At 46.5% G+C, this 24,965-nt stretch overlaps 1 protein-coding gene and 1 pseudogene across 3 annotated transcripts; one reads left to right on the plus strand and one right to left on the minus strand.

Annotated features, from left to right (window-relative positions):
- LOC149366921 (uncharacterized) lies at positions 1 to 19,207 on the minus strand. Of its 3 annotated transcripts, none has more exons than XM_089553139.1 (9): positions 19,110 to 19,207; positions 14,563 to 15,745; positions 13,581 to 13,987; positions 11,668 to 11,908; positions 9,659 to 10,135; positions 6,194 to 6,421; positions 4,093 to 4,500; positions 1,898 to 2,181; positions 1 to 1,324 (listed from the first exon to the last, which is right to left on the minus strand). In XM_089553139.1, exons 2-9 carry the CDS (start codon positions 15,637 to 15,639, stop codon positions 1,174 to 1,176), a joined length of 3,273 nt encoding a protein of 1,090 aa, XP_089409265.1. In that variant the 5' UTR covers positions 15,640 to 15,745; positions 19,110 to 19,207; the 3' UTR covers positions 1 to 1,173. The 3 variants fall into 3 exon arrangements, 2 of the variants coding, with proteins under 2 accessions (XP_089409265.1, XP_089409273.1); XR_016284324.1 differs by having other exon boundaries at positions 1,207 to 1,324; positions 1,898 to 2,146; XM_089553147.1 differs by lacking the exon at positions 1 to 1,324 and having other exon boundaries at positions 1,843 to 2,146.
- A 1,123-nt stretch (positions 19,208 to 20,330) lies between these two features.
- On the plus strand, positions 20,331 to 24,271 carry LOC149366922 (uncharacterized; annotated as a pseudogene).
- The last annotated feature ends 694 nt before the right edge of the window (positions 24,272 to 24,965 follow it).

Genomic DNA, 24,965 nt, shown 5'->3' on the forward strand with positions numbered 1-24,965 from the left:
ACAGTTCGGGTCACCTGGGCCGCCGCTGATGTCGCGTCCGCTCTCTCTCAAGGCTCGCTGTCAACTCCCCATCCGACTGTCCCGTGGGCGCGGCCCGCGCGGCCGCCGAAACCGAGAGCGGTGGGCAAGGAGGGCTGCCCACGTGACGACGCGTAGAGCGGGCGCCTCCCCTCCGCTCCCTCCGCCGCTGCGCCTAGTCGGGGGCCGCCCGAGGAAGAGCCGCGGTAGGCCACGAGAGAGAGAAGGGTGCATCCGGCGGGCGAGGGGCAACATGGATCCCCACAAATTTGGCTTCGAATGTCAACCCGATCTCACAAGACAAGCACGCCGAGTACCATGCACACTGAAGGCGCGCAAAAGCAATATTATTTAAGCATAAATACGGGCCAACTACGATCGCATCCTGTGGGATTGTAAAATAGAGCCACTTCTGGGTGATCTAGTTACCGCTCCTTCTCTCGAGGGGTAGGAGACCGTGCTGACTAGCTCTGACCGCAGAACGCAAGTTTTGGCGGTGGAGTGGACTGACTGAGTCGTCCAGGGCTATGTATACTCTCGACCACTTAACGCGACCACTTACCAAGCTCTTTCCGGCGAATAAAATGTTTTACAATCAGTTCCTTGTGGATGTGATCCAACAGGCCTATGGAGATTAGGTACGAAAACATACCTGCTTGCAGGTATGTTTTGTCGTTGAGAAGTTGGGCGTTTCTCAACGAATCACAAAACGAAAACATATCATCCACAATTTAATGTTGCGTACGTATGCTGCATAGGCTTTTATTCTAAGCTATCATCAAATGTTCATTGCTTAATAACTCGGCAAATACAATCAAATGCTGTCGCAAATTATAGCAATGACGCTGACGTGCATAATTAGTAATTAGTTGCACAGATGAGTATTGATATTTTGGGCAATTGTCTCGCAAAGGCTTAAAACAGCTCCGCAATATCGATATTCAAAAGCAAAAGGACAAACATCTCTCGTGGCTAATAAGGGGCCTCTGAGGTACAAATAAATAAATAAATAAAAAAAAATAAATAAATAAATAAATAAATAAATAAATAATAGAGGGAAAAGAACATATCTCCGCATCAGGATTAGGAAGAAAAAAGAAAGAAAAAAGTGAAAGCATCTGATGATTCATGGTCTCTGTAGCGCTGAAGTCAGCGTCAGAAGAAGTCGGAGACGCCACACGTGTCTTGGGGAACCATGGGCGATCCGGGCTTGCAGTTGAACGTGTGACCGTAATCCCGAATGCCGTGCACCGCTGCATTGCAGTTTCGTCTACGCTGACTGCCGATAATCCCGATTTCTGCACACCTGAGATAGGTGGAGACGAAAAAAATTGATAATCTTCGGTGCATTCAGCTGCTCAACATCCCCAGTTAAGATCTCTATGCTCAGGTATGCGGAGAGTTTAAGCTTGCACATTCTTGTCAGAAGGTGTCGATAGGTGCTTAAATTGCAGAATGGCTTTTTTTTTGCGTCTTGACTATAAGCTGAATAACAATCCAACTGCACAGGAAAATGAGTACTGTGTTTCGTCTTAACAAAGTTGCCATGGGGGACAACGTTCAAAGTCATGGATCAAAAAGCCTGGAGGCAGCCACCGTTGGAAGATCTTAAACGCGTTGCTCATGTGCGAATTAGATTAGATTTCGTTTTGCGCCTAACTCGAAAAGAGATTACGCGTCTACCACTCAGTCCGCGGCAGCGAGAGCTCGTTCCCCTGCTGGTTCTCAACATTTAATTCCGTAATGTGGTGCTACTAAGAGTTGTATTTCGCAAACAACCAGAAAAAGGTGAAACAGCTGAGCTACTGTGCTCTGGATTTATCACCACGTGATGATATAGCAAAGATTTTCACCGACACCAGAATTATGGTAAGCGCACCTGCTCCGACAGTAGGTCAGGAAGAACAGCTGGTCTTCGTTGAAGAGATGTTCGACACGGTGGTCGTCTTTGATAGCCACACTGGAGCGCGATTCAGGGTTGCTGCCGTCTCCTCTGGAAGCATTGGCTTTGCTCTTCATTCCGTGCCAGGCCAGGCCCAAGGCGATGATGTCCCGAATATTTGGGAGAAACTCGGCACTGCAGTTGAGCTTGTCTGCCGCCTCCACAATGCCGCCAACATCCGGCCAGCTGCCCAAGACAACGTCGATATCTGTGTCCTCAGCCTGCACTCGCGTCCAAATCATGAAGCTAAGTGCTTACAGCGTAACCCTTTAATTCATCTGTGCCATCTTCGTTTATTTGGAAGCTTGTCTGCAATCGCTCACACGCACCAACTGAGGTTCAGTGCTGGTTCGAATTTCGTGTCATTATCCGTGCTATGAGACAAAGAACGTAGTCGCAGTGGCACCAACAGTGGTATCTTACCAATTGTACGCATGAAGTTGCAAAGCAAGATTAGCGCATTTTTTCTCTTCAGGATACTTTAGTTTTGTAGAAAAATTTTTCCCATCCAAACCTAACCAGGAACTGTCGATAAAGAAGGACAGCCTTTCTATCGCATTAGCTGAGAATTTCTTGCAGCTGCTTGCTGGATGCGGCCACACTGTTCAATGCGCAGCCGAAAAGATGTTAGTCCACTGGTCAGACAGAAATCGGGCAGCCGCAGGGGCCATTAGGATTTACGAGGCTTAAGGCTCCAAGGCGATTCAGGCTATGTGAGATGCCGTAGTGAGGGGCTCCGCATAATTTCGACCACATGGGGCTCTTTAACGCGCAATAACTTTGCACAGCATAAGGACTACTTGACCTGCATCAAAATGAGAGTACAGCAGCCAGGATCGAATCACGTGTTGGGGGCAGCTGCCGAGCGACATAGCCACTGAGCCACGGTGGCGGCCTGTAGGGGAAATCAGTCAGGGGAATAATTTGGAACCGACTCATGCCTGCATTGCTTCCTCAACATGCTCTAGCACCAACTCTATCAAATCTGAGTGCGTATCCTCAAGCAATTCCAACAGCATCCACGCTAGTGTAGCTACATATGGCTACAGAGGAATGCTGCTGTGATTTCTCAAAATGAGTGCAGTGAAAGAAAATAGAAGAATGTATCCTTGTTGTATTTCCAGACTGCTTTGGAGATACCCGGGAATAGCTCATGACGTTCGGAGACAAAGGGCTGAAGTTCGTTGGATGCAAAGAAGCTATAGGCTTTGAGGATACCGCTACATCGACCGTATGCGAATTCAGAAACTTCTTGCAACAAAAGACACTTAAGAAGCTTTAGTGAGACGATAAAAAGAAACGCAATCTTCGCATTACCGCAGGAAACACGCCAGCCTCTGGCTGACAAACAAAAACAAACGTTTTCAAGGACAATGAACTTCCTCCAACTTCATCATCATCAGGGCCGCTGCGGTGGCTCAGTGGTTATGGTGCTCGGTGGCTGACCCGTAAGACGCGGGTTCGATACCGGCCGCGGTGGTTGAATTTCGATGGAGGCGAAATTCTAGGGGCCCGTGTACTGTGCGATGTCAGTGCGCGTTAAAAAAAACCCAGGTGGTCGAAACTTCCGGAGCCCTTCACTACGGCGTCTCTAATAGCCTGAGTGACTTTGGGATGTTAAACCTCATAAACCAAACCAACCAAACCAAGCCATCATCATCGTCAGCCTGAGTACGCCCACTGCATGGCAAAGGACTCTCCCAAGTCTCTCCAATTAACCCTATCTTTTGTCAGCTACGGCCACCACGTCCCCACAGACTTCTTCATCCGCCCACCTGTCTGCCGCCCCCTGCTGCACTTGCCTTCTCTTGGAATCTACTTCCTTACCCTTAAGTAGCAGCGGTTATCGTGCCTTCGTAATACATGCCCTGCCCAAGCCCACTTCTTCCTCTTGTTTTAGACTAGGATGTCATTAACCAGCGTTTGTTCCGTCACCCACTCTGCCCGCTCCCGGTCTCTTAACGCTACACTTAGCATTTGTCTTTCAATAGCTCGCTGCATTGTCCTTACCTTTAGCTGATGCCTTTTCGTTGGCCTCCCCCTTTCTACCCCGTAGGTGAGTACCGGTAAGATATGTTTGCATACAAGTGTTGTGAGTGCCTCGAGGCACTCACAATTCCAAGCACACTCACCGGCCGCACAAACATCTGCAGCGCGTTGAGTAGGAAGGCGGCTCCGAGTCCTCCGAAATTCGCCGCGCTCAGCTCCGCGCTGTCTGAATGGTAGAACGGGGAGCGCAGAGCGGCGTGAGAGATTCGCAGCTGGTTTTTGAGGGGCTCGTAGAGAAAAGCTTCGAGCGAGTCTCCCTGCCACTGCAGCTGCATCACCTCCCGCTGCACGGAGGTCAGGTTCCAAAACCTGGCGTGGGCGTCCCACCAGTAGTCTGTCAGCGTCAGTCGGCCTGTGCTGCCCGCGGTCCCGTTCCTCGATGGTCGGACTCTCACGCTGCTGCTGTGATTCTGGCACGAGACGCAGAAGTCCCCATAGAGCTGCCATAGGGTCTCGTTGGAGTGATCCACCTCCAGCGGCCACAGTGCGACCTTGAAAACGCAAGATGCAGTAGAAATTATTTTAAATTTGATCTTATGTAAAAAAAAGTATTAGTGGGCGGAGAAGTACCGTTCTAGCGGTTCGAAATAAATTCTTTGACTGGAAACTAGCTTCATGAAATGCTATACATTCAAAAACCGACAATGGGTTGACGCGAAAACCCTGTGGTTTTAGGAATGGTAACATAGAAGATCAGGAAGAATGCGTTGGTTCAAGTTTTTATTACTTTTAGACTAATGATGAACAGTGCAGATACTGTGCTAGAAAAATGGGTGCTCTGAGTACGCACTGCACACTGACCTGTTGGACCGCGATGCGACTGTTGCACGTGCTTGCGTGACGATAATTTACTTGAAGGTGCTCAGAAAGCAGAGTTATAAAGTGTCGATCTTTGTTGTCTCCATTTTAGAAAATAGCAGTGCAGGTTCAAAGATAATCTAATGATACTTCACTTCAACTAACCTGGTGGAGATGTTTGTTTCTGAAGTTGCTCTTCACCAATAAATATATGCATGAAAAATGATGAAAGAGAACTTATACATCAGGCTTTCGACCAAAATTTTACGAGCTGAGGAAAAGTTTAGGAAATGAAACTGGCATGTGAAAATGCGAGTTCAAGTACAGGTAAATTTTCTTCAAGATCAAAGAGACAACTTCATAGCCCACAGACAGAAGGATGATTTGGATTTATGTATGTAGACGCAGTTTAAGCGTAAAGCAGGCGCACTCTTTACGAACCAGGCGGCAGATACTTTTTTTCCAGCAATTTCCCCCTAAATTAGTTCAGCATCAGGTGAGCGGAAACCTAGTACTCAAGAAAAAATTGATAGTTACCGGTAGTACTGGGCATTGAAAACATACCTCTAGAATACAATGGGGATGCTATAACGGTAGGCCTCGGTACTTATGACAGGTCAGGTACAAAGATATGATTTAACGAAAGGAGGAGGGACTGTTCTCTTGTCATCCGTCTTGTGTCTGCTAGAACAGGTGAAAGTACAAAAGGGACAGTTGATTCTGGATGCATCAGTTACCGTTCTACTGTGAATGACGAAACTGCGCTGTTATGGATCATAAGCTTGAAATTGAAAACAAATCGGTGTAAAATGAAGCAGGGGGAACTATTCGCGCACTGATCAGTATAAGCGGTAGATGCAATATTCAGCGCGTTGAGCGTAGCAAGGCGTATCGGTCTAATGAAAAGAATTACTGAACCGGTCCGAACAACAATGCGAAAGCCCAATGTAAGCCTAGTGACCTGAGCATCTGCCTCGCATTCTGTAGGTGCGGGGTTCGATCTGCGTAGCCGCCGTGAATGCCCCAGTATTCTATTTTTGCTACTTTTCTCATGACCTCATTGGATAAAATGCCCGGACAACGAATCCTTGAACCCGGCTCGAGAAGACCAAGAACCTAGTCCCTGAAGCTTTTTTTTCAAGCTGCCCTTTAAACGCCAATAAAATCAAATGCTCATTACGAAAATGCCAGAGCGCTGCGCGCCGAAGTAAATCGGATATGTCGAAATACGCAGTTTATGGCCTAGTTATTTTCAAGCACTGCCACATATATGCGTTGAGTTATTATTTTGTTTCGCATCTTGAAGTAGCAGTCACGTTTAACGTTTATAATAGATTCCTTTCTGTCTCATAGGTGGAAGCGGGTGCATATCTTAAGTTCACATACATCGAGGTCAAGGATCTTCTTGACAATGGTCGCTTTTGCCTTGTCGTTCAGCCAGGGCACCTTCGCTGCGGCCGCTCTAAGGACGCCCAGCAGACCCCTCAGGAAGGCCTCAACCTCCCACCGGAAGTCCCTCGGGAAGAAAGCGACGGAACTCTCGGAGGCCAGCAGTAGGCCGAACCTCGCAGCCATCGTCTCGTAGCAGTTCACCTTCACCTCCGTTGTAGCGACCTGCGTAAGATGATTACTTCAATGGAGGAGCGCTGTATTCTGAAACGCGTACCAATTACAGGGCGAGCTATTGACATTCTTGAGGGGGCCGTCCTTTGGGTGTTTTTGCCTGTTTCAAATGATTGAGGCTTCAATGAAAAGTTCTTAAAAATTCTATTTGCAAAGACGTCTGACATACACAGTGTGCCTTTAGTCAGCCAGGCCGCACATGTTCCCGCAAAGTGCCTCACTTTAACTCGTTTTTGGAACGGTGTCTTTTCCAAGAGAAAACGGATGTTTTACACCAAGTAGTATTACAGCGACATCAAAAGAGCCAAACGGTCAGCTTTCCACCGCATAACACTAACTGTTTATTTTTTTTACGTTCAAGTAAAGGTGCCCCTGTAGTAAAACGCAGCACATGAGCTGTGGGGAAACCGCTTCGCAGCTCGCTCTAGCAGCAGAAGCGAATACATACACCGAGAGTCCAACGGACGCATCCTGCTGTTTTAGTGCGAAACCACTACTTCAAATCTACCAACCCCGAGCAAGGATCTTGTCAGCTTGTTGTATTGTGCTCCGAACTAAACCGAGCTTACTCGACTTACTCGGGGCGCGGAGAAGCGTCGCGCAAGCTGCAGCCAACGGGAGTAGGGGCTTTAAACGGGAGGAGAGCGTAGCACCACCTAGGTGATGTAACCATGTGGCGTCATCGCAACGTGCCCTGGCACGTGGCAGTTAAAAAAAATGACTGGTCACGGGTGGTTGATTGGGAAGAGCATCATAGCACAATCAATGCCGCTGGCTGTGATAGAAACGGCCGCCTGGAGGTACAGGAGTGCTTCGCTTAACCGCTGCGCCACAGCGCTGGTAGTGGTATGAGGAGTCGCCGCGAGCTATCAGCGTTATGTAGAAAATGATGCCGATAACTTTGCCGATGGCTGTGTCGTTTACCGAGAAATTACTAACTCCACCGACCATTTCGCATTACATACTGACCTTATTCGCATACAGGACTGGTGTAAAACATGGCTCATGACATTAAATATTTCTAAAACCGTGTTAATGTCCATTCACCGTCATGGGAATTACGTAGTGCCTAATTATAATATTAATAACCTGCAGATAGGAACGTCCGAATCATTCAAATATCTTGGTGTGCATATCTCGCGTGACCTAACATGGACCTGTCATATTAACCACATAATAAATTCTGATAATTGTGCTCTAGGTTATTTACGCTGTAACCTTTCACTGGCTCCTCACCCTATTAAACAGCTTGCTTTTCCAACCTTTGTGCAACGCAGGCTTGAGTATGCTAACGCTATTTTTGATCCGCACCACACAATACCTTTACTAACTCCCTCAAATTTCTTCAGAACCGCGCAACACGATTCATTCTATCTAATTATTCCTACCACTCAAGCATCTCAGCACTAAAAGCTCGAATCAACTTACCCCCCCCCCCCCCCCCCCCCCCAACCTCGCGCCGTAGGGTAGCACGCCTTAACCATTTTCATAAATTTTTCCATTCTTTGCCTTTTGATAACCCCTACATAAAAAGAGCCCACCGCATCGCCCGGTTCAGCCACAGTTACGCAGTGTATCCCCTACAAGCCCATACTGTGACATTTCAGCAGTCATTCTTTCAGCGTACTGCACGAGACTGGAATGACCTGCCCACCGAAGTTGCCATTATCATCAACCCACTAGAATTCAAGCGGAGCATCGCCAACCTTTCATCTTAACATTGTTTACCATTGTTTGCCAGATACCGTACACTCCCTCATGTAATGTCTAAACCGAGACCTTTGAGGAAATAAATAAATAAAAAAATAAATGACCATTTCTGCATATATGGGCTTTAACTGACTTAAGCAATCACGTCATACCCTGAAGACGGAGATTAGGTGTCCTCTCCGATTAAAGAATGAACACCTGCTTCCGCATATTTGGTTTAACTTTGCCTTGTCGCCGGCAGGCGCGAAGTCATAGTTCTTCGTTAGTGATCGTCAAGGGCGATTTTAAGGCCTCGCTCAGAGGTTAATTAGGCCCACATCGTAATGAAAGAGACGTCCTTGGTGACCCGCGAGTTCTGCTTGGTCACCAATGCGACCACATTCACACTGCTTGTTCACATGCCTGCCATGGTTAACACTTCGCCTGGCTGTTGTTCTTCAATCACCGAATTGCGGCGCGCCAGTGTCAAATTCATGCATGAAGCAATTAAAGCGTCCCGGAAGGACACGAACGGAAGTAGCAAGTCTGCGCCAGTGCCGACGATAAGGCTTGCATTAAAACTGCTGGATGGGTCCGCCAGTTTCCTTGGTGTCTGGATGTTCCTTCGCTGATTGAATACGCTTCTAAAGCACTTCTGTGACCAGTCACATGGTCTGTTTTACTGTTGGTGCACGTGTACAAATTTCGTGCAAATTCTCGCAATGCCTCAAATGGTTACACCGAGATACCAGAAGTTCTCAAATGAAACTTTGATTGATTGTTTGGTGAACCAGTATTTCGATAGTGGACGTAAAACTCTAAATTCAGGACAAAAATGACATTACTAGCAGTGGCGAAATATGTCAGCATGACATGGGCTGAGGACGTGCGGCCAAACTCGTAAAAAAATTCATTTACTGCGTGTCAGATGGCAGTAGAATGCCTTCTATATGCTATGTGATGACGAATTCCCCTGGCACAGAGAATCCATGCCTAGGAAAAGGACACTAGAAAAGAAGCAGGAAGGCGATACCCTGCACACAGTTGCGCAAATAACGCCTTAAAGGTTAAGCAACAAGCATGCTGACAATGTCTTTCAGTGCCACACTCGGAGGACCGTATAAGATAGCAAGCGAACGGAAAAAGAGCGACACCTCCACCTAGAAAGATGGGGCGGAGGTCATCCCGTTGTTTTTTACCACTGCTTCTGGACCGGTCATGGTACGCCACCAGCGTTCCCGATGGGTCGTAGTGACCTTGGGCTTCACGGTGAACTTTAGCTGAGCTTCAAGTCCTCTATATCGCTTAAGATTCACTTATAACTGGACGAAAACTAAGCGCAGCGTTTTCGGCTAAAGTGATTCTGATCGTTACCAGGTCTTTGACGCTGGCTTAGCAAGACAAGCTGTCCAGTATTGGTAGCAGCTTACAAAAGTGTCATTTGTAACCGCAGTTCATCAGAGCCATAGCTTCAGCGCGTAGAGTAAAGAGTCAGTCACTTCTTTACCAATATCTCCTTGAAACGCAGAATAACCTCACCTCTTTGTTGCCCGCTATCATGGCGTATTCTTGAGGCCATCCGATCACGATGAGGATCTGCATTAGCCACCATGACAGATGCTTCCTCAACGCATCTGTACTGTAATTAAACAACAGCCGGTCGACTGCCACCAGAACACGCCCGTCCTGCACCGAAACCAATGTCCTCGAGTCCGCAGCCTCCCCACCGGGTGCGTCTACGATTGGGACCAGCCAGTTGTCGACAGTCGCGTTACGGACCGCTGCGGCGATCTTGGTCAGGCTGCTGATTACGGGCCGCGGGTAGGAGTCCGGCGATCGCATGGCGTTCAGGACGTGCAGGACGTTCTTTTCGGTGGCCAGAAGTTCCTGAATACTTCCTTCTTCGGGAACCGAAGCGCCGAAGCGGTCGTGGAACAGTCGGAGGTACTTCTCTCGGCTGTGGACCGCCTCCAGAGTGAGCACTAGGTCGAACCAGGACGAAGCCTGCGAGGTGGGCTACGAGAAAACCGTGCGACCGGAGCAGTAAATATATAGACAATAAGAAAGCGAAATGAGAGGAAAGAACACACCCGCCTTGCTTCCTGCATTCCTTCTTTTATTGCCGCTTGCTTTTTGGATGTCACATTCATTGCTATGCATCAACTGGCTGAACAACATATCCTGCTATGGATTTAACATCAAGGAAGTCCAGCTTTCTTAGACTAGAGTTTTAATTGCGAGGAACCTGTGGAATATTATTAGATAGAGTTATGAACGCATTTGTAAGAGCGGTCTAACCTTCAGGAGGAGTACCAAAATGTGGCTTTTAGCGTTTCTCCTGCGCTCCCACAAAGTAGTTAGGAATTACATTGAAAACCAATGGGGCATCTTTTACACCATAAATAGCAGAAAACTATAATCGCCCCAAAGAGCGATCTGCCGACATATTGATCGGTAGGGTGCAATCTTATGATATGCGAAAAAGTTCCTTTCATAAATTACTTGAAGGGGAAAAAATACGCATGTCAAGAGTGTCTGGGTACACTAACAGTCTTCGTATACACTCTTTTTTCTTGCAACGAGCTTTAACTAAAGAGACAGATTGACACCAATGAACAGTTAGGTGTAAGGCTTAAGAAGAGAAAGAGGCTGTAAAATTTGCCCAAGGCTCACTGGCCTTGCCCAAGGCTCACAAGTTCAAGCCACTTATTTATAGGCTGCCGGAATGGTAGCTCGGGGCAAATAGAGATAGGTGAGCAAAAAGAAAGACATCGAAAACGAATGACGGCAGCACTCGGCGGAAAAGTTTTCAACTTCGTAGGGTCCAGATTTCACAGGGAAGTTATTTTCCTCAATGTTGATAGGTCTCTGCAAGCTGGCGAGGCGCTTTCGTTTATGCGAAAACGTTCGATATTGATGAATGCTACTTGTACCGGCAATTCTTCTTGAGATGAACATTCTTTAACCAGACCTGGTGTGATTTATTAATTATATTTTGATTCTAATCTAATCTTTTATATTTGACAGTTTATGATTCGCCAAAATGACTCCGCGTCTTTGCCTATACGCTTATGGTCAAGAGATTAGGACAAAGGACGGGGTATGCGACGTCGCATGCACCTACGACAAAAGGCCGCAACAAAACAATGATCAGAATGAAAATGGAATCACTATCTTACACAGGCCCAGGAAGTTCTTTCTGATGGATACATATTAAATCGATCATCCAGCAAAAAGGCGCAACTGAGCGTTCTCAATACAGCATTCTTACGTTCTGAAATGCAGTGTATCTGGGCCGGAGACCGCATATTTCATGATGTTAGGAATAATAAAAGTGGAGGTACCACTATCTCTAACCTTAGCGTAGCACTTCGATAGAAAACAGAAAAATATCACAGAAGAATGACATTATGAATATTACGATTTCGAGTGGACAATTTCGAGCGTAACGAAGTAACAGGTTGCATCCTGCACCTAGCGTGACCAAAAGATCAATAAATGTTGATAAATAACTCAGAAATCAATGCCGCTCATATCGGCCTGCTTGCCTGAATGAACAAGGCTGGCAGTCCGTTCCGGTTGACCGTGTGCATGTAGGCTCGAAACCAGGTGTCGATGCCCCACTTCAGACTCAGGGTCAGAACCGCCTCAAGCGGGTGCACCTTAGCTACTTCCGAGGATCCAAACGGCCACGGCAGGGGCATCAACTCGAACAGCTCTCGGAAGCTGTCCACGGAGGGCTGTGCTTCGTCGCTGCCCGTGCACTCCCGCAAAAAGTCGCTTACGACCCTGCGGAACATGTCACGTCAGTGCACGTCACACGCGTTGCTTAGAAAATAAAACTTGGACAACGCTAAATGTATCCTTAAGAGTGCAATGTGACAGCGCTAGAGAACGTTACTATGCAAGTGGTCGTTCTTTTTCATAGATTACTATGTCGTGGGGAGTCCTTATAGCACTACTGGTGTGGTGCAGGGCTTAAATGATGCACCGATGCGCTGGCAAGTGGCTGTTTCAAACACAGTCATTGATGGTGCTTGCTTTTGAGACCCAGGTTGCCTACACTGAGCTTCCTCTATGACTTAGTTGTGCAGAGATAGTTCTTCGATGAGTTGTCTGTCTCTCGACGAATGCGCTGAGGTGCAGACAATGCAAAGGTGGGCAGGTGGTAGTTGCATTGAACTTAAAAAAAATAATTTATGGCCACCTGCACTTTTTATTGCGAAAGCAATACTGCTTGCACTTTTCTGCCATCGATGGTCGTGGCGCCTTCTTACACAGCGGCGCGTCACGTGACCATGTGACGTCGCGACAGACCGAGAGACAGGGTCCCAGCTCGCGCCACCGATGGTGGAGGTACAGCCTTACACGCCAGCTGCGCCGCTCCACCACGTGACCGCGCGACGTCACGACAGACCGAGAGCTGGGGCCCCAGCTCGCGCCATCGATGGTGGATGTACAGCATTACACGCTGGCTGCGCCGGTGCGAAAGAGAGCAAGCGGGATAAAACGAAGGGGGGGGGGGGGGGGGGTGCGGCCGCATCTGCGCTCCTCTCAGTGCGCTATGTCGGATGATGTGTACAAGGCGACGCTGGAACGATCTGCTGCAGCCAAGCGACGGCGCCGCGCCGAAGACACAGACGAAGAACGTGAAGAACGGCTAGCTAAACAACGTGCGTATGCAGCAGCCTGGCGAGCACGCCGGTCAACATCGCTTGATGCGGGTGCATCTACAAGTGCAGGGCCAAGTTTAATGAGTTGTGTTAAAGGTAGCGAAACTATGGAGATAGCCTGTTTGGAGACAAGTTTCATGGACGCTCTTAATGCCGAAGATACTTCAATCGGTGAAGAATCTATGAATAGTATGGAACGACACAATTTCAACATATCAGTTGTATAAACAGAGCTCCAGCTCGTGCCGTCGGCGCAGAGCGGCGGTAGACACGGCGGATGCGGGCTGAAGAAACGGATGAAGTTGCTTTCGCAATTTCGGGGCTTAACTAAGCTGAGCCTATGCCAATTTTTTTTTATCTACTTTCTGAGGCGAATATTTAAACACCGCCCAGTTTAGCCTATGTTCACGTGTCCGAAGAAAAAAAGCGAATCTCTTAAGTTCGCATAATGTACGCGAACCCGCAAAAGAAGGGAATCTCGTACACACTATTCCCTTCCATTTTTTTGTGCGGAGATACGTATGGTTGTTTCCGCCCACAAAACATAACGCTCGAGGATGGCTGTTGCCCTCGCCGGATTTCCATTTCGTTTGCTATATATAGCTTAGTTTGCCAATAGCTGGTAATAAACACCGCTTTGTGTGTGTACAGAAGCTCATAAAAGGCCATAAATGAACAAAGCTTTTCACATAGGCGCCCATAGGCCGTTTTTGTAATGGACGTCAGCTTCGCATTGATTTCACGGGTGATGTTCGAGTAAGAGCTGTCCACCCCATGAAAGCACTCACCTCGATGCCGCAAACTCGGTCTTGCCATCGAGGAACAGGTGAACCATGTCCAGCTGGTAGTCCTTGATGAGGTGCGCGATAACAGTCCGCGAACCTGGCCATCCGCCTTCGCCGCTCCGGAGCCCCTTGGAGCACACGAAGGCATCCAGGTCCACGCACGGGTCGGCGCTGTAGTTGAGCGCGCCCTTGAAGACTTCAGAAAGTTCCACGCACGGGGCCGATCTGCACACACCCCGCTCCGAGTATCTGGGACGTACGGCGATCCAGAAAATTAGCGTCAGTGCCACCATGACCAGGACGGCGATGCACACCGCCGTCAAGACGCGGATCTTCAGGTTGTGCAGCGCGACCGATGTGTGGCTGGCCGCCTGTATTCTCATGGCCGAATCTGTTCTCAACGAGGTCGCCTGCAGCAAACAGAGAAGATTTGGTTCATTGTTTAATGTCCCAAAACAACTCAGGCTATGAGGCACGCCGTAGTGAACGGTTCCGGAAATTTCGACCACCTGAGGTTCTTTAACGTGCACTGGCACCGTACAGCACATGGGCCTCTTCAATTTCGCCTTCATCGAAATTCCGCCGTTGCGGCCGGGATCGAACCCGCGTCTTTTGGGTCAGCAGCCGAACGCCATATCCACTGAGCCACCATGGCGCGGTCCAACGCAGAACAACAACAGCACATTGTTTAATAGCTGTAATTATCAGACACCTCATGCCTATATTCTTTGTAACGTAGCTTCTGGTCCTGGCCTATCTGGAACGCTTATTTTAGCTCACTGGCTGAAACATGGTAACTAGCGCTAAAACACAAGGGTCAACGAAAGAAAAGATTGCGATCGGACACACGCTAGACATTAACTTAGTGCTTAAAATTATCGTAAATTTATCGCGCGTAAAAACTATTCCTCTAAAGAAGTCTGCAAATACGCAGCAATTTGGAGAAACTTATCACGAAGAATTTTTGGTGGGTGATTCTGCTTACCAGGTCTCTGAGCGCCGATATTGACTGAGCAAAACGCGCATCTGTATTAGAGCGGCGTCGAAGGCTTCGGATGCTTCTTGTCGTCTTTGCGCTGCAAGTAGCGGAGCTAGGAGCGGCGGGTGCGTCACTTCCGGTTTGACCGAGCATTTTAGCTTGTGGTGATACAACTTTCACTACAGAGACCGATTTCGTCCCTGCGTTTTTCTCCGCTTTTTCTTCAATTCTTCCTGCTATTTCGTTGTCAGACCTCGCTACTCTGAGGCCGGTTTTGATATCCGTTTCCGCATTTTCCTTGTTGCTCGACTCTTCGACTCTGGCTCCTTGGTCCGAAATGGCGTTTGTCATGACCGTCGCATTGGAGGCTCCACCTGGTGCACCGACAGCAGCGCCCTTCACGCGTTCACCTTCTTCGGCTTGGGGAGCCTCGGTTGCCGTTGCAGAGGCCATTGAACCTTGGATCTCCACGCGCTGGATCTCGCCATCACTCTGTCTTCCTTTCTTCCCTGAAGCTACTTCTTCAAGACAGGGTTCTGGGACAGCCGTGCTCCCTTCCGACATTTTGACCGCCTCTTCGCCTTGTGGTGGAAGTAGATGTGGATCCAGGCTGGGCTTTTCCTCAGCGTTCCCTTCGGAACTGCTTGTGCCAATGGTGACTTTGGACTTGCTCCGTTTAGAGCGAGGAGATTTTGAGAGCTCTGTTGGATCGGCTTTGGCGTCGACACTTCGGTCGAGCTTGCGAGTGGACTGTCTCCGCTTGCGCTGCTTTCTGGTTGACTTCAGCTGTGACGTCAGTCCAGAGGTGTTCTCGATATCCTTGGGGTTTTCCGGCTGGTCCTTGGCTGGCAGTTTAGCTTGGGCGTTTAGAGCTGAAGGCGGAGGCTGGTCCTCTGGCCTTACGGTGTCGGGATTCATCGGCGCCGGCTCACTCTCGACGGTAGAAGATAGAATTGCGGAAGGCGACTTTGGAGCGACGCCAGTGGCGATTCTATCTTGAGTTTCCTCTTCGAGCAATCTGTGTTTGCCTGGGGGGCTGCCCGAGCCTCCGGGATTCCCAGATGGTTTTCTATCTTCGGCCATGATCAGCAGTTAGTAAACACCGAAAAAGTAAGTATTCCTTGCAGGTTGGTACTCTAACTGGTGCAGGTTAGGAAGGGCGCAGAGAGAAAGGTTCGTATGGTGGGCCCTGGAAATAAAAAAAAAAAAACATACTTTAGCGGAGTGGCGTTTAAGGTCTACCTTGTAATTTTATGTACATGTTCACTGATTTATGCAGGCTTGAATTTATGGGGCTGATATGACCAATATTGATCTGAACAAGTTGGAGCTCAGATTAAATTATAAAGAGGACTTCAGATGCAAAAATTTGGAAGGATAAAAAACTTTCAGGTCCTTTGGACGAAACATTCTGGAATGAAATGTGGCGTTATTTTGTGTCTCCTTCGGTCAACTGAACCTCCCAGAGTACGTCATTTCAGACTTGCTGCTCTGAACGGCTACGGCTTGGAAGAGTGGCCGCACCCGCCTAGCCGCATGAAAATACGCAGTCAGCCTTTCACTTGTTCCCTGCTATGAAAAAAGAAAAAACAGAAAGCAAGTAATAATCCGACTGGTCATGCAGTGATTGCCGCTCTCGTTGAGATTGCGAACGGTATCCTACAGTGAAATTTTTAGAGGTTACACAATCTTTAGCCGAGTCATTAATAAGTGCATATCTGACGGGCAACTGTGGCAAGCTGTTTTAAACTTTTGCTACCCTATAACAATCACAACGTTTTTTGTGACGAAAATCTTTTACCTATGCACAGTAAATTCATTCCCAAATATTCTGTGACGTCAGAATTTTGAGTGCTTTTAGAAGTACATAGAATGTAAAGGAGTAAAGTTTCTTCACAAGTGCGTCCCAATTTTGGAATTTCATCTCCTCATGGGTGTCTCAGCAGGCGTTCTTCTTTTAAACAACATGCGTCCGGTATAATGTCTTTACAGATTTGCTCTACATTCGAATACAACAATGGAAGTTTCTGCAATGCATAGCGCGAAAAAATTTATTGTAGTTCTACAGAATTTTTTTCTTATTTATTTCTTGTACATTCAGGATTAGAGGCATTACAGAAGGAGTGCTTCCGTAAAGTTACTAAAAAACGTATAGTGGAGCAATTTACTCGTATATCATAGTGCAGAAATGGATGTCTCCTAGTTATACATTATTATGTAATGGGTTCTTGATGTTCTGGTTAATTAAATATTGTCACGTTGTAGTGACGGCAGTCCAGCGGTCAGGAAGACACCAGAAAGACTTGCAAACGAAGCTCATTATTTGGGCTGACTTGCGCCCGCAAAATAAGAACTGAATCACTCGGTGGCGGCGTAAACAAGCGTGCTCGTCAATCGTCGAACTACGAATGTCCGCCGCTCGCGGCATCGCTCAATTTAAAGCCGGCAAGGAAACTTCCAGATAACAGGACAAGATCATCTACAGTAATCTGGAAAAACCTAGATGCAGCCTTTGATGGCTACGATCAATCGAGATTAGTCTGGTCGTTTCTCGCGTCACGAACAAAAGTGATAACAGCCCTTTCCTGCAGCCTTGAGGGTGAACGAACAAACACTACAATGATACGCGGCAAGATAATACAGTGCGTACATTGCAAGAATAGTGTAAATGAATTGATAGTAAGAAATATAGATCAGTACAGTGCAGCGATACGGTATAGGAATTGGTAGTGCAAAAATTATAGATGCTCGTACTTATACTATGTTATCTAATGCTGTCTTGGAGTGTTGGTTATTAACAATTGCAGCGGTTGATTCGGGAATGTGATTCCACTCAACACCTGTGCGCGGAAGGATGGTCTGAGATATGACACTGGTTTTGCATAATGGCATTTCGACTTCGTCATTTTGATCTAGCTTTGATGAAATGTAGTGGGGAGGGGAGATCGGTTCGTCGCGAAAAGAAGGATGATGAAATATCTTGTGGAAAAGTGAAAGTCTAAGGGCTTTAATGCGAGATCCTAAAGATGGCAGGCTAAGATTTAATTTCATAGCAGAAATGCTGGCACTTCGGTTATAACTGGAAACAATAAAAAGATCAGACTTGTTTTGTGCCATTTGTAAGCAGTAAATTAGGTTTTCTTGAGAGATTTCCCAAACTGCTGTAGCACACGCGAGCTTTGAGCGGACCAGTGGCTTATATAACTGTAGTTTTAGGGAAAAAGGTGCCTTATTAATAGTAGGTTTTGGATAACCCTTCATGTGATTAGCATTGTTAATTACGTACGAAGTGCGTACGGAACAAGTGAGATTGCTAGTAATACGAATACCAAGATATTTGTAAGAAGAACAAGGATCCAGAGATACATTATTGACGTGCTAGGAAGGTAGCTTGCTAGGTGTTGACACATGCAGAAGTTTACCTTTTTTGGTATCTAATTCTATTGAGCATCATTAGCACCAAACATAGATAGCGTTAAGGTCTACTTCAAGAGGAGATATGTCATTGTAAAATATTATTTTCCTGAAGATCACACAATCATCTGCGATTAACTGAATGTTGGAGGAAGCACAACAGGGTATATCATCTATGTAAATTAAAAAAATAAAGGATGAAGCACCGACCAATGAGATGCTCTGGACTGTAGTCTACTTGGCTGCCAGTTTGAGTCATTGGCAGCAACAAAAGCCGAACGGTTAGAAAGAAAGGGCTAGAGTCAACCAAGCAGTTTGGGATCATTGTTAAGTCGACGTAAGTTAAACATTAGAAGTTTGTGGTATAGTCATTAAAGGCTTTCGAAAAATCTAAAAATATACACTCGGCAAGTGAAGATTGGTCAAGTACGACGTTTAGCTTGTGCGTAAATGATACTTGTTGTGTTTCACATAAATATGTCTCGCGGAAGCCTTGTTGCAATACTGAAAAAAAAAGTGAATTAGTTTCGGGAAGCTAGGTAGAGAAAGCCATCTAAACCCGTTGTCACATATGAGTTGAGAAACGATGGTGTTAAAGCACACCACTGCTCATTCGCTGGACGCTAAAGTAGGGAATGCGCTATTCTGTATGGTATACGGGTGTTGACGTGACTTTATGGCGGCGGATCCCGCAACATACAGCTCATCTCCGTCATGCCTTCGGCCCAAACGTTTCGTTGCATATGCAATTATTAGGCACTCTGTCTCATCGCAACTCGAGAGACTGGGAAAGCGGCGTGGCCTTCATCTCCATTTGTCCACTTATGTAAGCGACAGAATGAAGGGCCCTTCTATTGATATTCGATTATCTTGCCCTGCTCTTGGTGCCGTCATCCTATACCAGCAAACTACCCAACCTCATCTATTCTGAGCCTCCATCCCGCATTTCACATGCAAGGATGTGGTCCCCGCATGCAAAGAGCTACGACACTTGCACGATGGGTAGATAGTGCAGCAGTGGATGAATGCTTACTAGCGTCGTACTTTCGCACAGGCAATGTGGTGATGCTGAGCGTTATCGGCCTGAGTGTCGCTCAGAGAAGTGGCGTTACAGTGGTAGTGAAATCACAGGGGCGTACCTCGTTGTCCAGCGTTGATTATCCAGAGTGGCTTTGGAAGAGCAGTTCAGGTGTGCTATTGCTGGCGAAGTGAGTGTCGTCCTCCGGAATAAGGTAGTTTATCGTTGGACCCTGGTTCAAGGACAGCGAAGGAACACGCTCGAAATCTTCTTCGCCGTCGAGCATGTTTAAAAACTGGAGGTCAGCGATGTCCCACGGAATATGACAGAGAGCTTAATTTACTAAAACTTACTAAATTTAGTAAAAGTGCAAAAGATAAGGCAACAGGTAAATAAGAAAAAGACAGTAGAACCAGAGGTGGTTCAAGCAAATCACATCAAAAGTGGTGTAGCTGTGGGCTGTGTCTTGTACTTATCACTTCCAGCCCTAGTGTGGTCAGAGGAGACCACAACACAAATGTTTCACTGCAGCATCGGTACCAGACGTAAATACTAATGAATATTATCAGAACAGTCCCTCCGGGATCTCTGTTGTTATCAGCAACACTGTTCTGGCGTTCCCACATGATTCTCACTATGTTATGTGGTCTAAGGAAGAAGAAGCAGCAGCATGATAGTGCGGAGGAGAAAAAGAAGTAGTGTGGGTGTGTGCCATCTCTTTAAAGGCCAACGTTAACCAACCTTTGTGAGTCTTGTGGCAAAATTGAGTCCATAGAACACCTTTTCCTCTCCTGCCGGCTAGCTGCTCCCCGTAGAATTTACTTGGAGATCCCCCTCGCTCGGCTTGGGCTTCTTATATCTATTCCGATTCTCCTATCCTTCGGGGCAAGCGCCAAGGGATGTGCACTGAAACCAGTGTGCGATTATATTCACGATTATACAATTTCGTCTGGGAGATTCCTTTGCTGGTATTTGAATTTACTACTTTTCCTGTTCCGTATTTTTTGTCTTGTACAAATTCTAGCTCTACGTCCCAAAATTATCAAAATACTCCATTCCTTGTACATATGTGCGTTTGTATTCGCTATGCACCCAGGCCAATCCCCCGCCGTGGGTATGTGCCATTAAGCCTGAGCACACCATAATCATCATCATAATTTCTTTCAAAGGCTAACAACAACAACAACAACGTCGTATGTAGCAAAACTTTTGCAAAACAAGGTGTAGCAAAACTTTTGAAGAGCAAGCTTCACTACAGGACCCCAGGTCAAGATGCAGGCACAAGAGATAATTTGCCATTTAATGAATTCGTCTACTGAACCGCTGGTTTGAAAGAAGGCCCATGCCGGATGCATTGTGCCTCGTGCAAGCTAAGGACTTAGATCTGCTGGGCTTCGCGACGAGCGTGACTGAAGCTTTTCATTAAGCTCGATACTAGAGGGCGCTACATGTTTGTGGAATGTAGGGAGCCTACATGTTGCGCGCCTCCGTCTTTTTAGGGTGGTGTCACCTTTTGACCTGGCTCGTGCCGCCGCCCGCCGTTGACCAGTGTTGCCAGCAACATGTTCTAACTTGGCAGTCGCATTTCAATCTTGGAATGCCCCGCAGTTCAGTTTTACGCATCGTTCAGCTACGTTCGGCAATCGGCTGTGTACGCAGTGTGCTGCATATTTATTGTATCTGCGAAGAAAATAAATCGCTGAGTTGTTCGTACTGCAATTCTGCACGGGTGTAGAATTTATGATTGATCCTTTTTTTACCGTGTTATTAAAAGTAATTGACTGGCCTGAGTGCAAAAGATAAAAACCGAAGTCATGCACTGCGAAACTTGTCAAACGTAGCTCAAACAAGCATGGCCGTAAAAGCCGATTGTGGTGATTTAATGATAAGGTCGCGTATGGTGTTTTAGGCACGAACAACCAAGTGATTTGGATGAAATATTTTTCGTTCAACCAGCACATAATTATGCCCTCTCGTGTATTTCATGGTAATGTAGGGCGCGATTTCTTTCACATACTGTGAAAACAAACTTGATATGTTTATGGTAATTCGTAATTTCGACGCGCGTATAAAATATTTGAATGGTTCAAGATACGCTTTCTGTCGGTCATTTGGTGCATCATTGGGAAATATAGACCGCATGGCCTAAATGTGTAATTGCAAAAAATAGCAGGTAATAAATTTTCCATTGTGGCCCTCATTACATGAGGTTTCCAGCAACTGAAACAACTTATTGTGTTTTCAAATAAGTTTGTTAAAACTGTCTTTTTTTATTCAAGGCACATTTTGAAGACGCAAGTTTTGAACAGAACAGGCTAGATGGATTGAAAAAGCTGAGGCCGGATGCTGTCCCAACTCATTTTCCCTATTGTGGTAAGTACATATGTAAAATCTATTTTGGAAGAGAAAAAAGTTCCATTTCGCTTCGACATTCGTAAATGTAATTTATGTTTACAAAAAAAAACACACACATCTGAACTCATTAGCCCAATGCACAGAGGTATCCTGTCCTTATTTTATTTTTTTACTCGAAGCACTCGAAACTGTGCATAAAATGCTTTGGGTGGTGCATTTCATTCAAGAAAAATGCTATCATTTTTCCTGTAATTTTTACTGTGAAAGTAAAAATGGGTATCTAAGCTGTTTCCTAAATAAGAAAGCATAGGCAAGCATTTCATTGTAGTGATGTTTGCTTCCTTGATTTTTTTCAGCCGCTCCAAAACACCGGAAGTCTCCAAAGAAGCGTACTTGTGCCTTGACACCTGCAAATTTGTCTCGCACCAAGCGTGTTTGCACGCCTGGAGACATTTCGCAGCTGCCTCTACATCCTGGCGACGGGAAGGTTCCTGACCACAATGCACAGTCCAAGAGTCCTCTAGACAAGGCAGCGAATGGTGCAGACCACATTGGTGATTTGAGGTGTCATCGTGCGTCAGCAGCCGCCTCTCCACCAAATCTGCCTTCCAACAATGCATCAAGTGACACAGACGACACTCCTGAGTCCAGCCATGATGATGTGTCAGCAGCCATTCTGCCAGATCTCCGTCCCGACATTGTAGCAAATGACGCAGACAGCACTGCTTCTCCACACGGTCAAACAACCACGCCAGCTGCCTTTATGCTTGCAGGCGGCGCAACTCCCACATTGCTGATGTTGCGCCGAGAAAATGCTGAGCTGCGAAGAAAAAATAGCGACCTAAACAGGAAGTGTAAAAATTTGATACGACTGCATGAGCAAGCCAGGTCAAAAGTACGCAGTCTTAATAAGAAAATCAAGTTAGCTGAGCAAGAAATAAGTGCGCTAAAATCATTTCTTGCTCCAGATCAAACAAAGGCTCTGGCAACAAAAACCAGGATTCGAAAGTAGTCGCAGAAGACTATACAAGCAGCTCTCCAAATCAAGCATGCATGCGGTACAACAGGCTACGAATTTCTCAGGTCTTTGTCATATCCGCTGCCTTCTAACAGGACCTTGATTCGAAGAATGCAGAACATTCGTTTCCTGCCTGGCATCCTCACTGAGGTGATGGAAGTTTTAAAACGCAAGGCAGAAACAATGGAAGACATTGAGAAAGACTGCGTGCTTTTCATGGACGAAATGGAGATTAGCTAGGGCTTCGAACATGATGCCTCCCTCGATTGTCTTTTCGGAGGTACGACTCTACCGGAATCAACTGCGAATGTCGCCAACCATGCACTTGTGTTTATGGTTGGGGGTTTAAACACAAGATGGAAGCAAGTCATCGCTTACCACTTCACTGGTCGTTCAACTGACGGAAGGATTCTGAAGGAGCTAGTGTTTCGTTTAATTGAGCTCTGTTTCGAGGTTTCTTTGAGAGTGCTTGTTGCGACAAGTGACATGGGAGGAGCGAACAGGGCAGTGTGGCGCCTCCTTGGACTTTCAAGCCACAGGCACTCGGAAACTATCTGCTCTGTTGCACACCCCCACTTGGATGGCAGGGAGCTATATTTCATGGCCGATCCTGCCCACGTTTTGAAAAATATTCGTGGTCAGCTTCTTCCTGCAGGAAGTTTTACCCTGGCGGTAGAGACAGCAAAGGAGCACGGCATCCCAGGAACAACTGTTAGCATTGAACATGTTAAAGCTGTTCTCGAATATGATAGCAACAAGGACCTCAAAATTGCTAATAAACTGTCGGACATTCACATCAGCAACGGACACTTCACTAAAATGAAAGTTAGCATCGCAGTGCAAATGTTCCGCGAAGCACCTCCTGCCATTCGGTATCTAATCAAGCAAAACGTCTTGAAGCCGCAAGCAGAAGCAACTGCATGGTTTTTTGACCTTGTGACTAAATGGTACACTTTGATTTCGTCACGACACCCCATCGTCGCTTTAAGCCATTTTGATCTCTCGAAGCACAAGGAAGCAGTTACAACCTTGGAGCTTGCATGTGCCACATTCAGTCGAATGAACATGGGAGTGACTGCACACTGGAAGCCATCTCAAGCTGGTCTCTTGGTGTCGACAACTGTTGTACTGCGCCTGTCGGAGGAGCTCCTGGCGAAGCGCGGATACTTGTACCTCCTCACTGCTAGGTTAATCCAGGATTGCCTTGAAAATATTTTCTCAGTAGTGAGGCTCAGTAGTGCGTACGATGTCAAATGCGCATTGAAGGCCATTTGTGTTAGCCAGTTTCTGCACACACCTAAGTCGTCTAGCTACAACATTGATGACAGTAATCATTTGGCTGACCTCCTCGATCCAAGCCTGAAGAAGCTGGCAGAAGGCCCCAGCCAGCAGTCTGAAGAGTTGGAGAACCTGTTTGTGATCGGTCTGACGACTGCGGAGTGCGACATCATAGCTTATGTGGGTGGTTTTCTTCTCAAGTCCATTTTGAATTCTATAGACAGCTGAAAGAGCTTTTTACTGTTCATCACAGCTTGCAAAAGGTACCCAAAACCAAGAAACGCTGGCATGCTTTCATTCAAATCATGCCTTTTGTTAACTTGGTTTATAGCTGTCATAGCTAAGTGCACGTTGCTAACGACGTATTTGTTCTGTACATTATTTTACCATGTCATGTAATTTTCAGCGTTTTGTTTGAGGTAATTAATTTCCTTATGTCTGTTGATTTCTCCAATATTTCTGTTCGTGTATGTGTCCATGCTCAAAGTACAACTTATGCAGGTATTATCGCATTGATTGCTTTCCCACTGTGATCAGTGTAGCAAACTGTATTCTTCTCCAGTTGATTTGTCGTAAAATGGTTATGTCTGCTTTGCTGGCACCAGCATTGTGCACCTGTGTAAAATGGTTATTTCTGTTTTGCTCGCATTAGCATTGTGCACTTGTGCAGCCCATTTTGGCTTTTTGGCTTCTAGCCGCTGTATTTTCAGGTTGTTTTTTCAGTGCATGCATTGAAAAAGTCGAAAATGATCAATGTTGCTTTTATATGCCTTACCCTGTTGGGCAAAGTGCTCTTTGAAATCTGATACTACTGTTCATAATTCGGACATATGTTTATATGCTTGTTGGATTTCCCATGTACCCCTGTGATTCGTCGAGCAGGTTGTTGCATGTCAGGCAAGCATTGCAATAAAGTAACCTGTTGTGAATTGTGTGTGTCTTCCCCACTAAAATATATATAAATAAAAGGGCGCTTGAGGCTATGCCGACTTGGCAGTTGAGTCATAAATGCGCTATTGTGTGTCGCAACAGCACCTTCTATAATATTTCTCAATAAATGCATGGCTACGCATTAAATCGATACATTGGGCACGTTCAGTTCGCCAGTTTCTGTACGATGCTTCACGGAATTGACTCGGAGGGTAGTGTAATTGTGGCCTAGTTTACGTGCAGCATTTTTCTTATTAAGCATGAAATGCTTTTAGCCCCCGTTATCGGCAGTGTGGTGACGTCACGCCGAGACCGAGAGCCAACATCCGGGCACTGAATTCCAGTCATCCCGGCTCTGAAACGAGAACATCCGGGCACCGTACGAGACTTAGCGAG

This window comes from Amblyomma mixtum, chromosome 1, assembly GCF_055824585.1.
Source record: "Amblyomma mixtum isolate Tamu chromosome 1, ASM5582458v1, whole genome shotgun sequence".
Taxonomy (NCBI): domain Eukaryota; kingdom Metazoa; phylum Arthropoda; class Arachnida; order Ixodida; family Ixodidae; genus Amblyomma; species Amblyomma mixtum.

Coding starts and splice junctions, on each gene's coding strand:
- LOC149366921 (XM_089553139.1), bottom strand. CDS start 15,639: ATGGCCGAAGATAGAAAACCATCTGGGAATCCCGGAGGCTCGGGCAGC. Junction 13,988..14,562: donor TATCGGCGCTCAGAGACCTG/GTAAGCAGAATC, acceptor TGTTTGCTGCAG/GCGACCTCGTTGAGAACAGA. Junction 2,182..4,092: donor TGCAGATGTTTGTGCGGCCG/GTGAGTGTGCTT, acceptor ACGCGAGTGCAG/GCTGAGGACACAGATATCGA.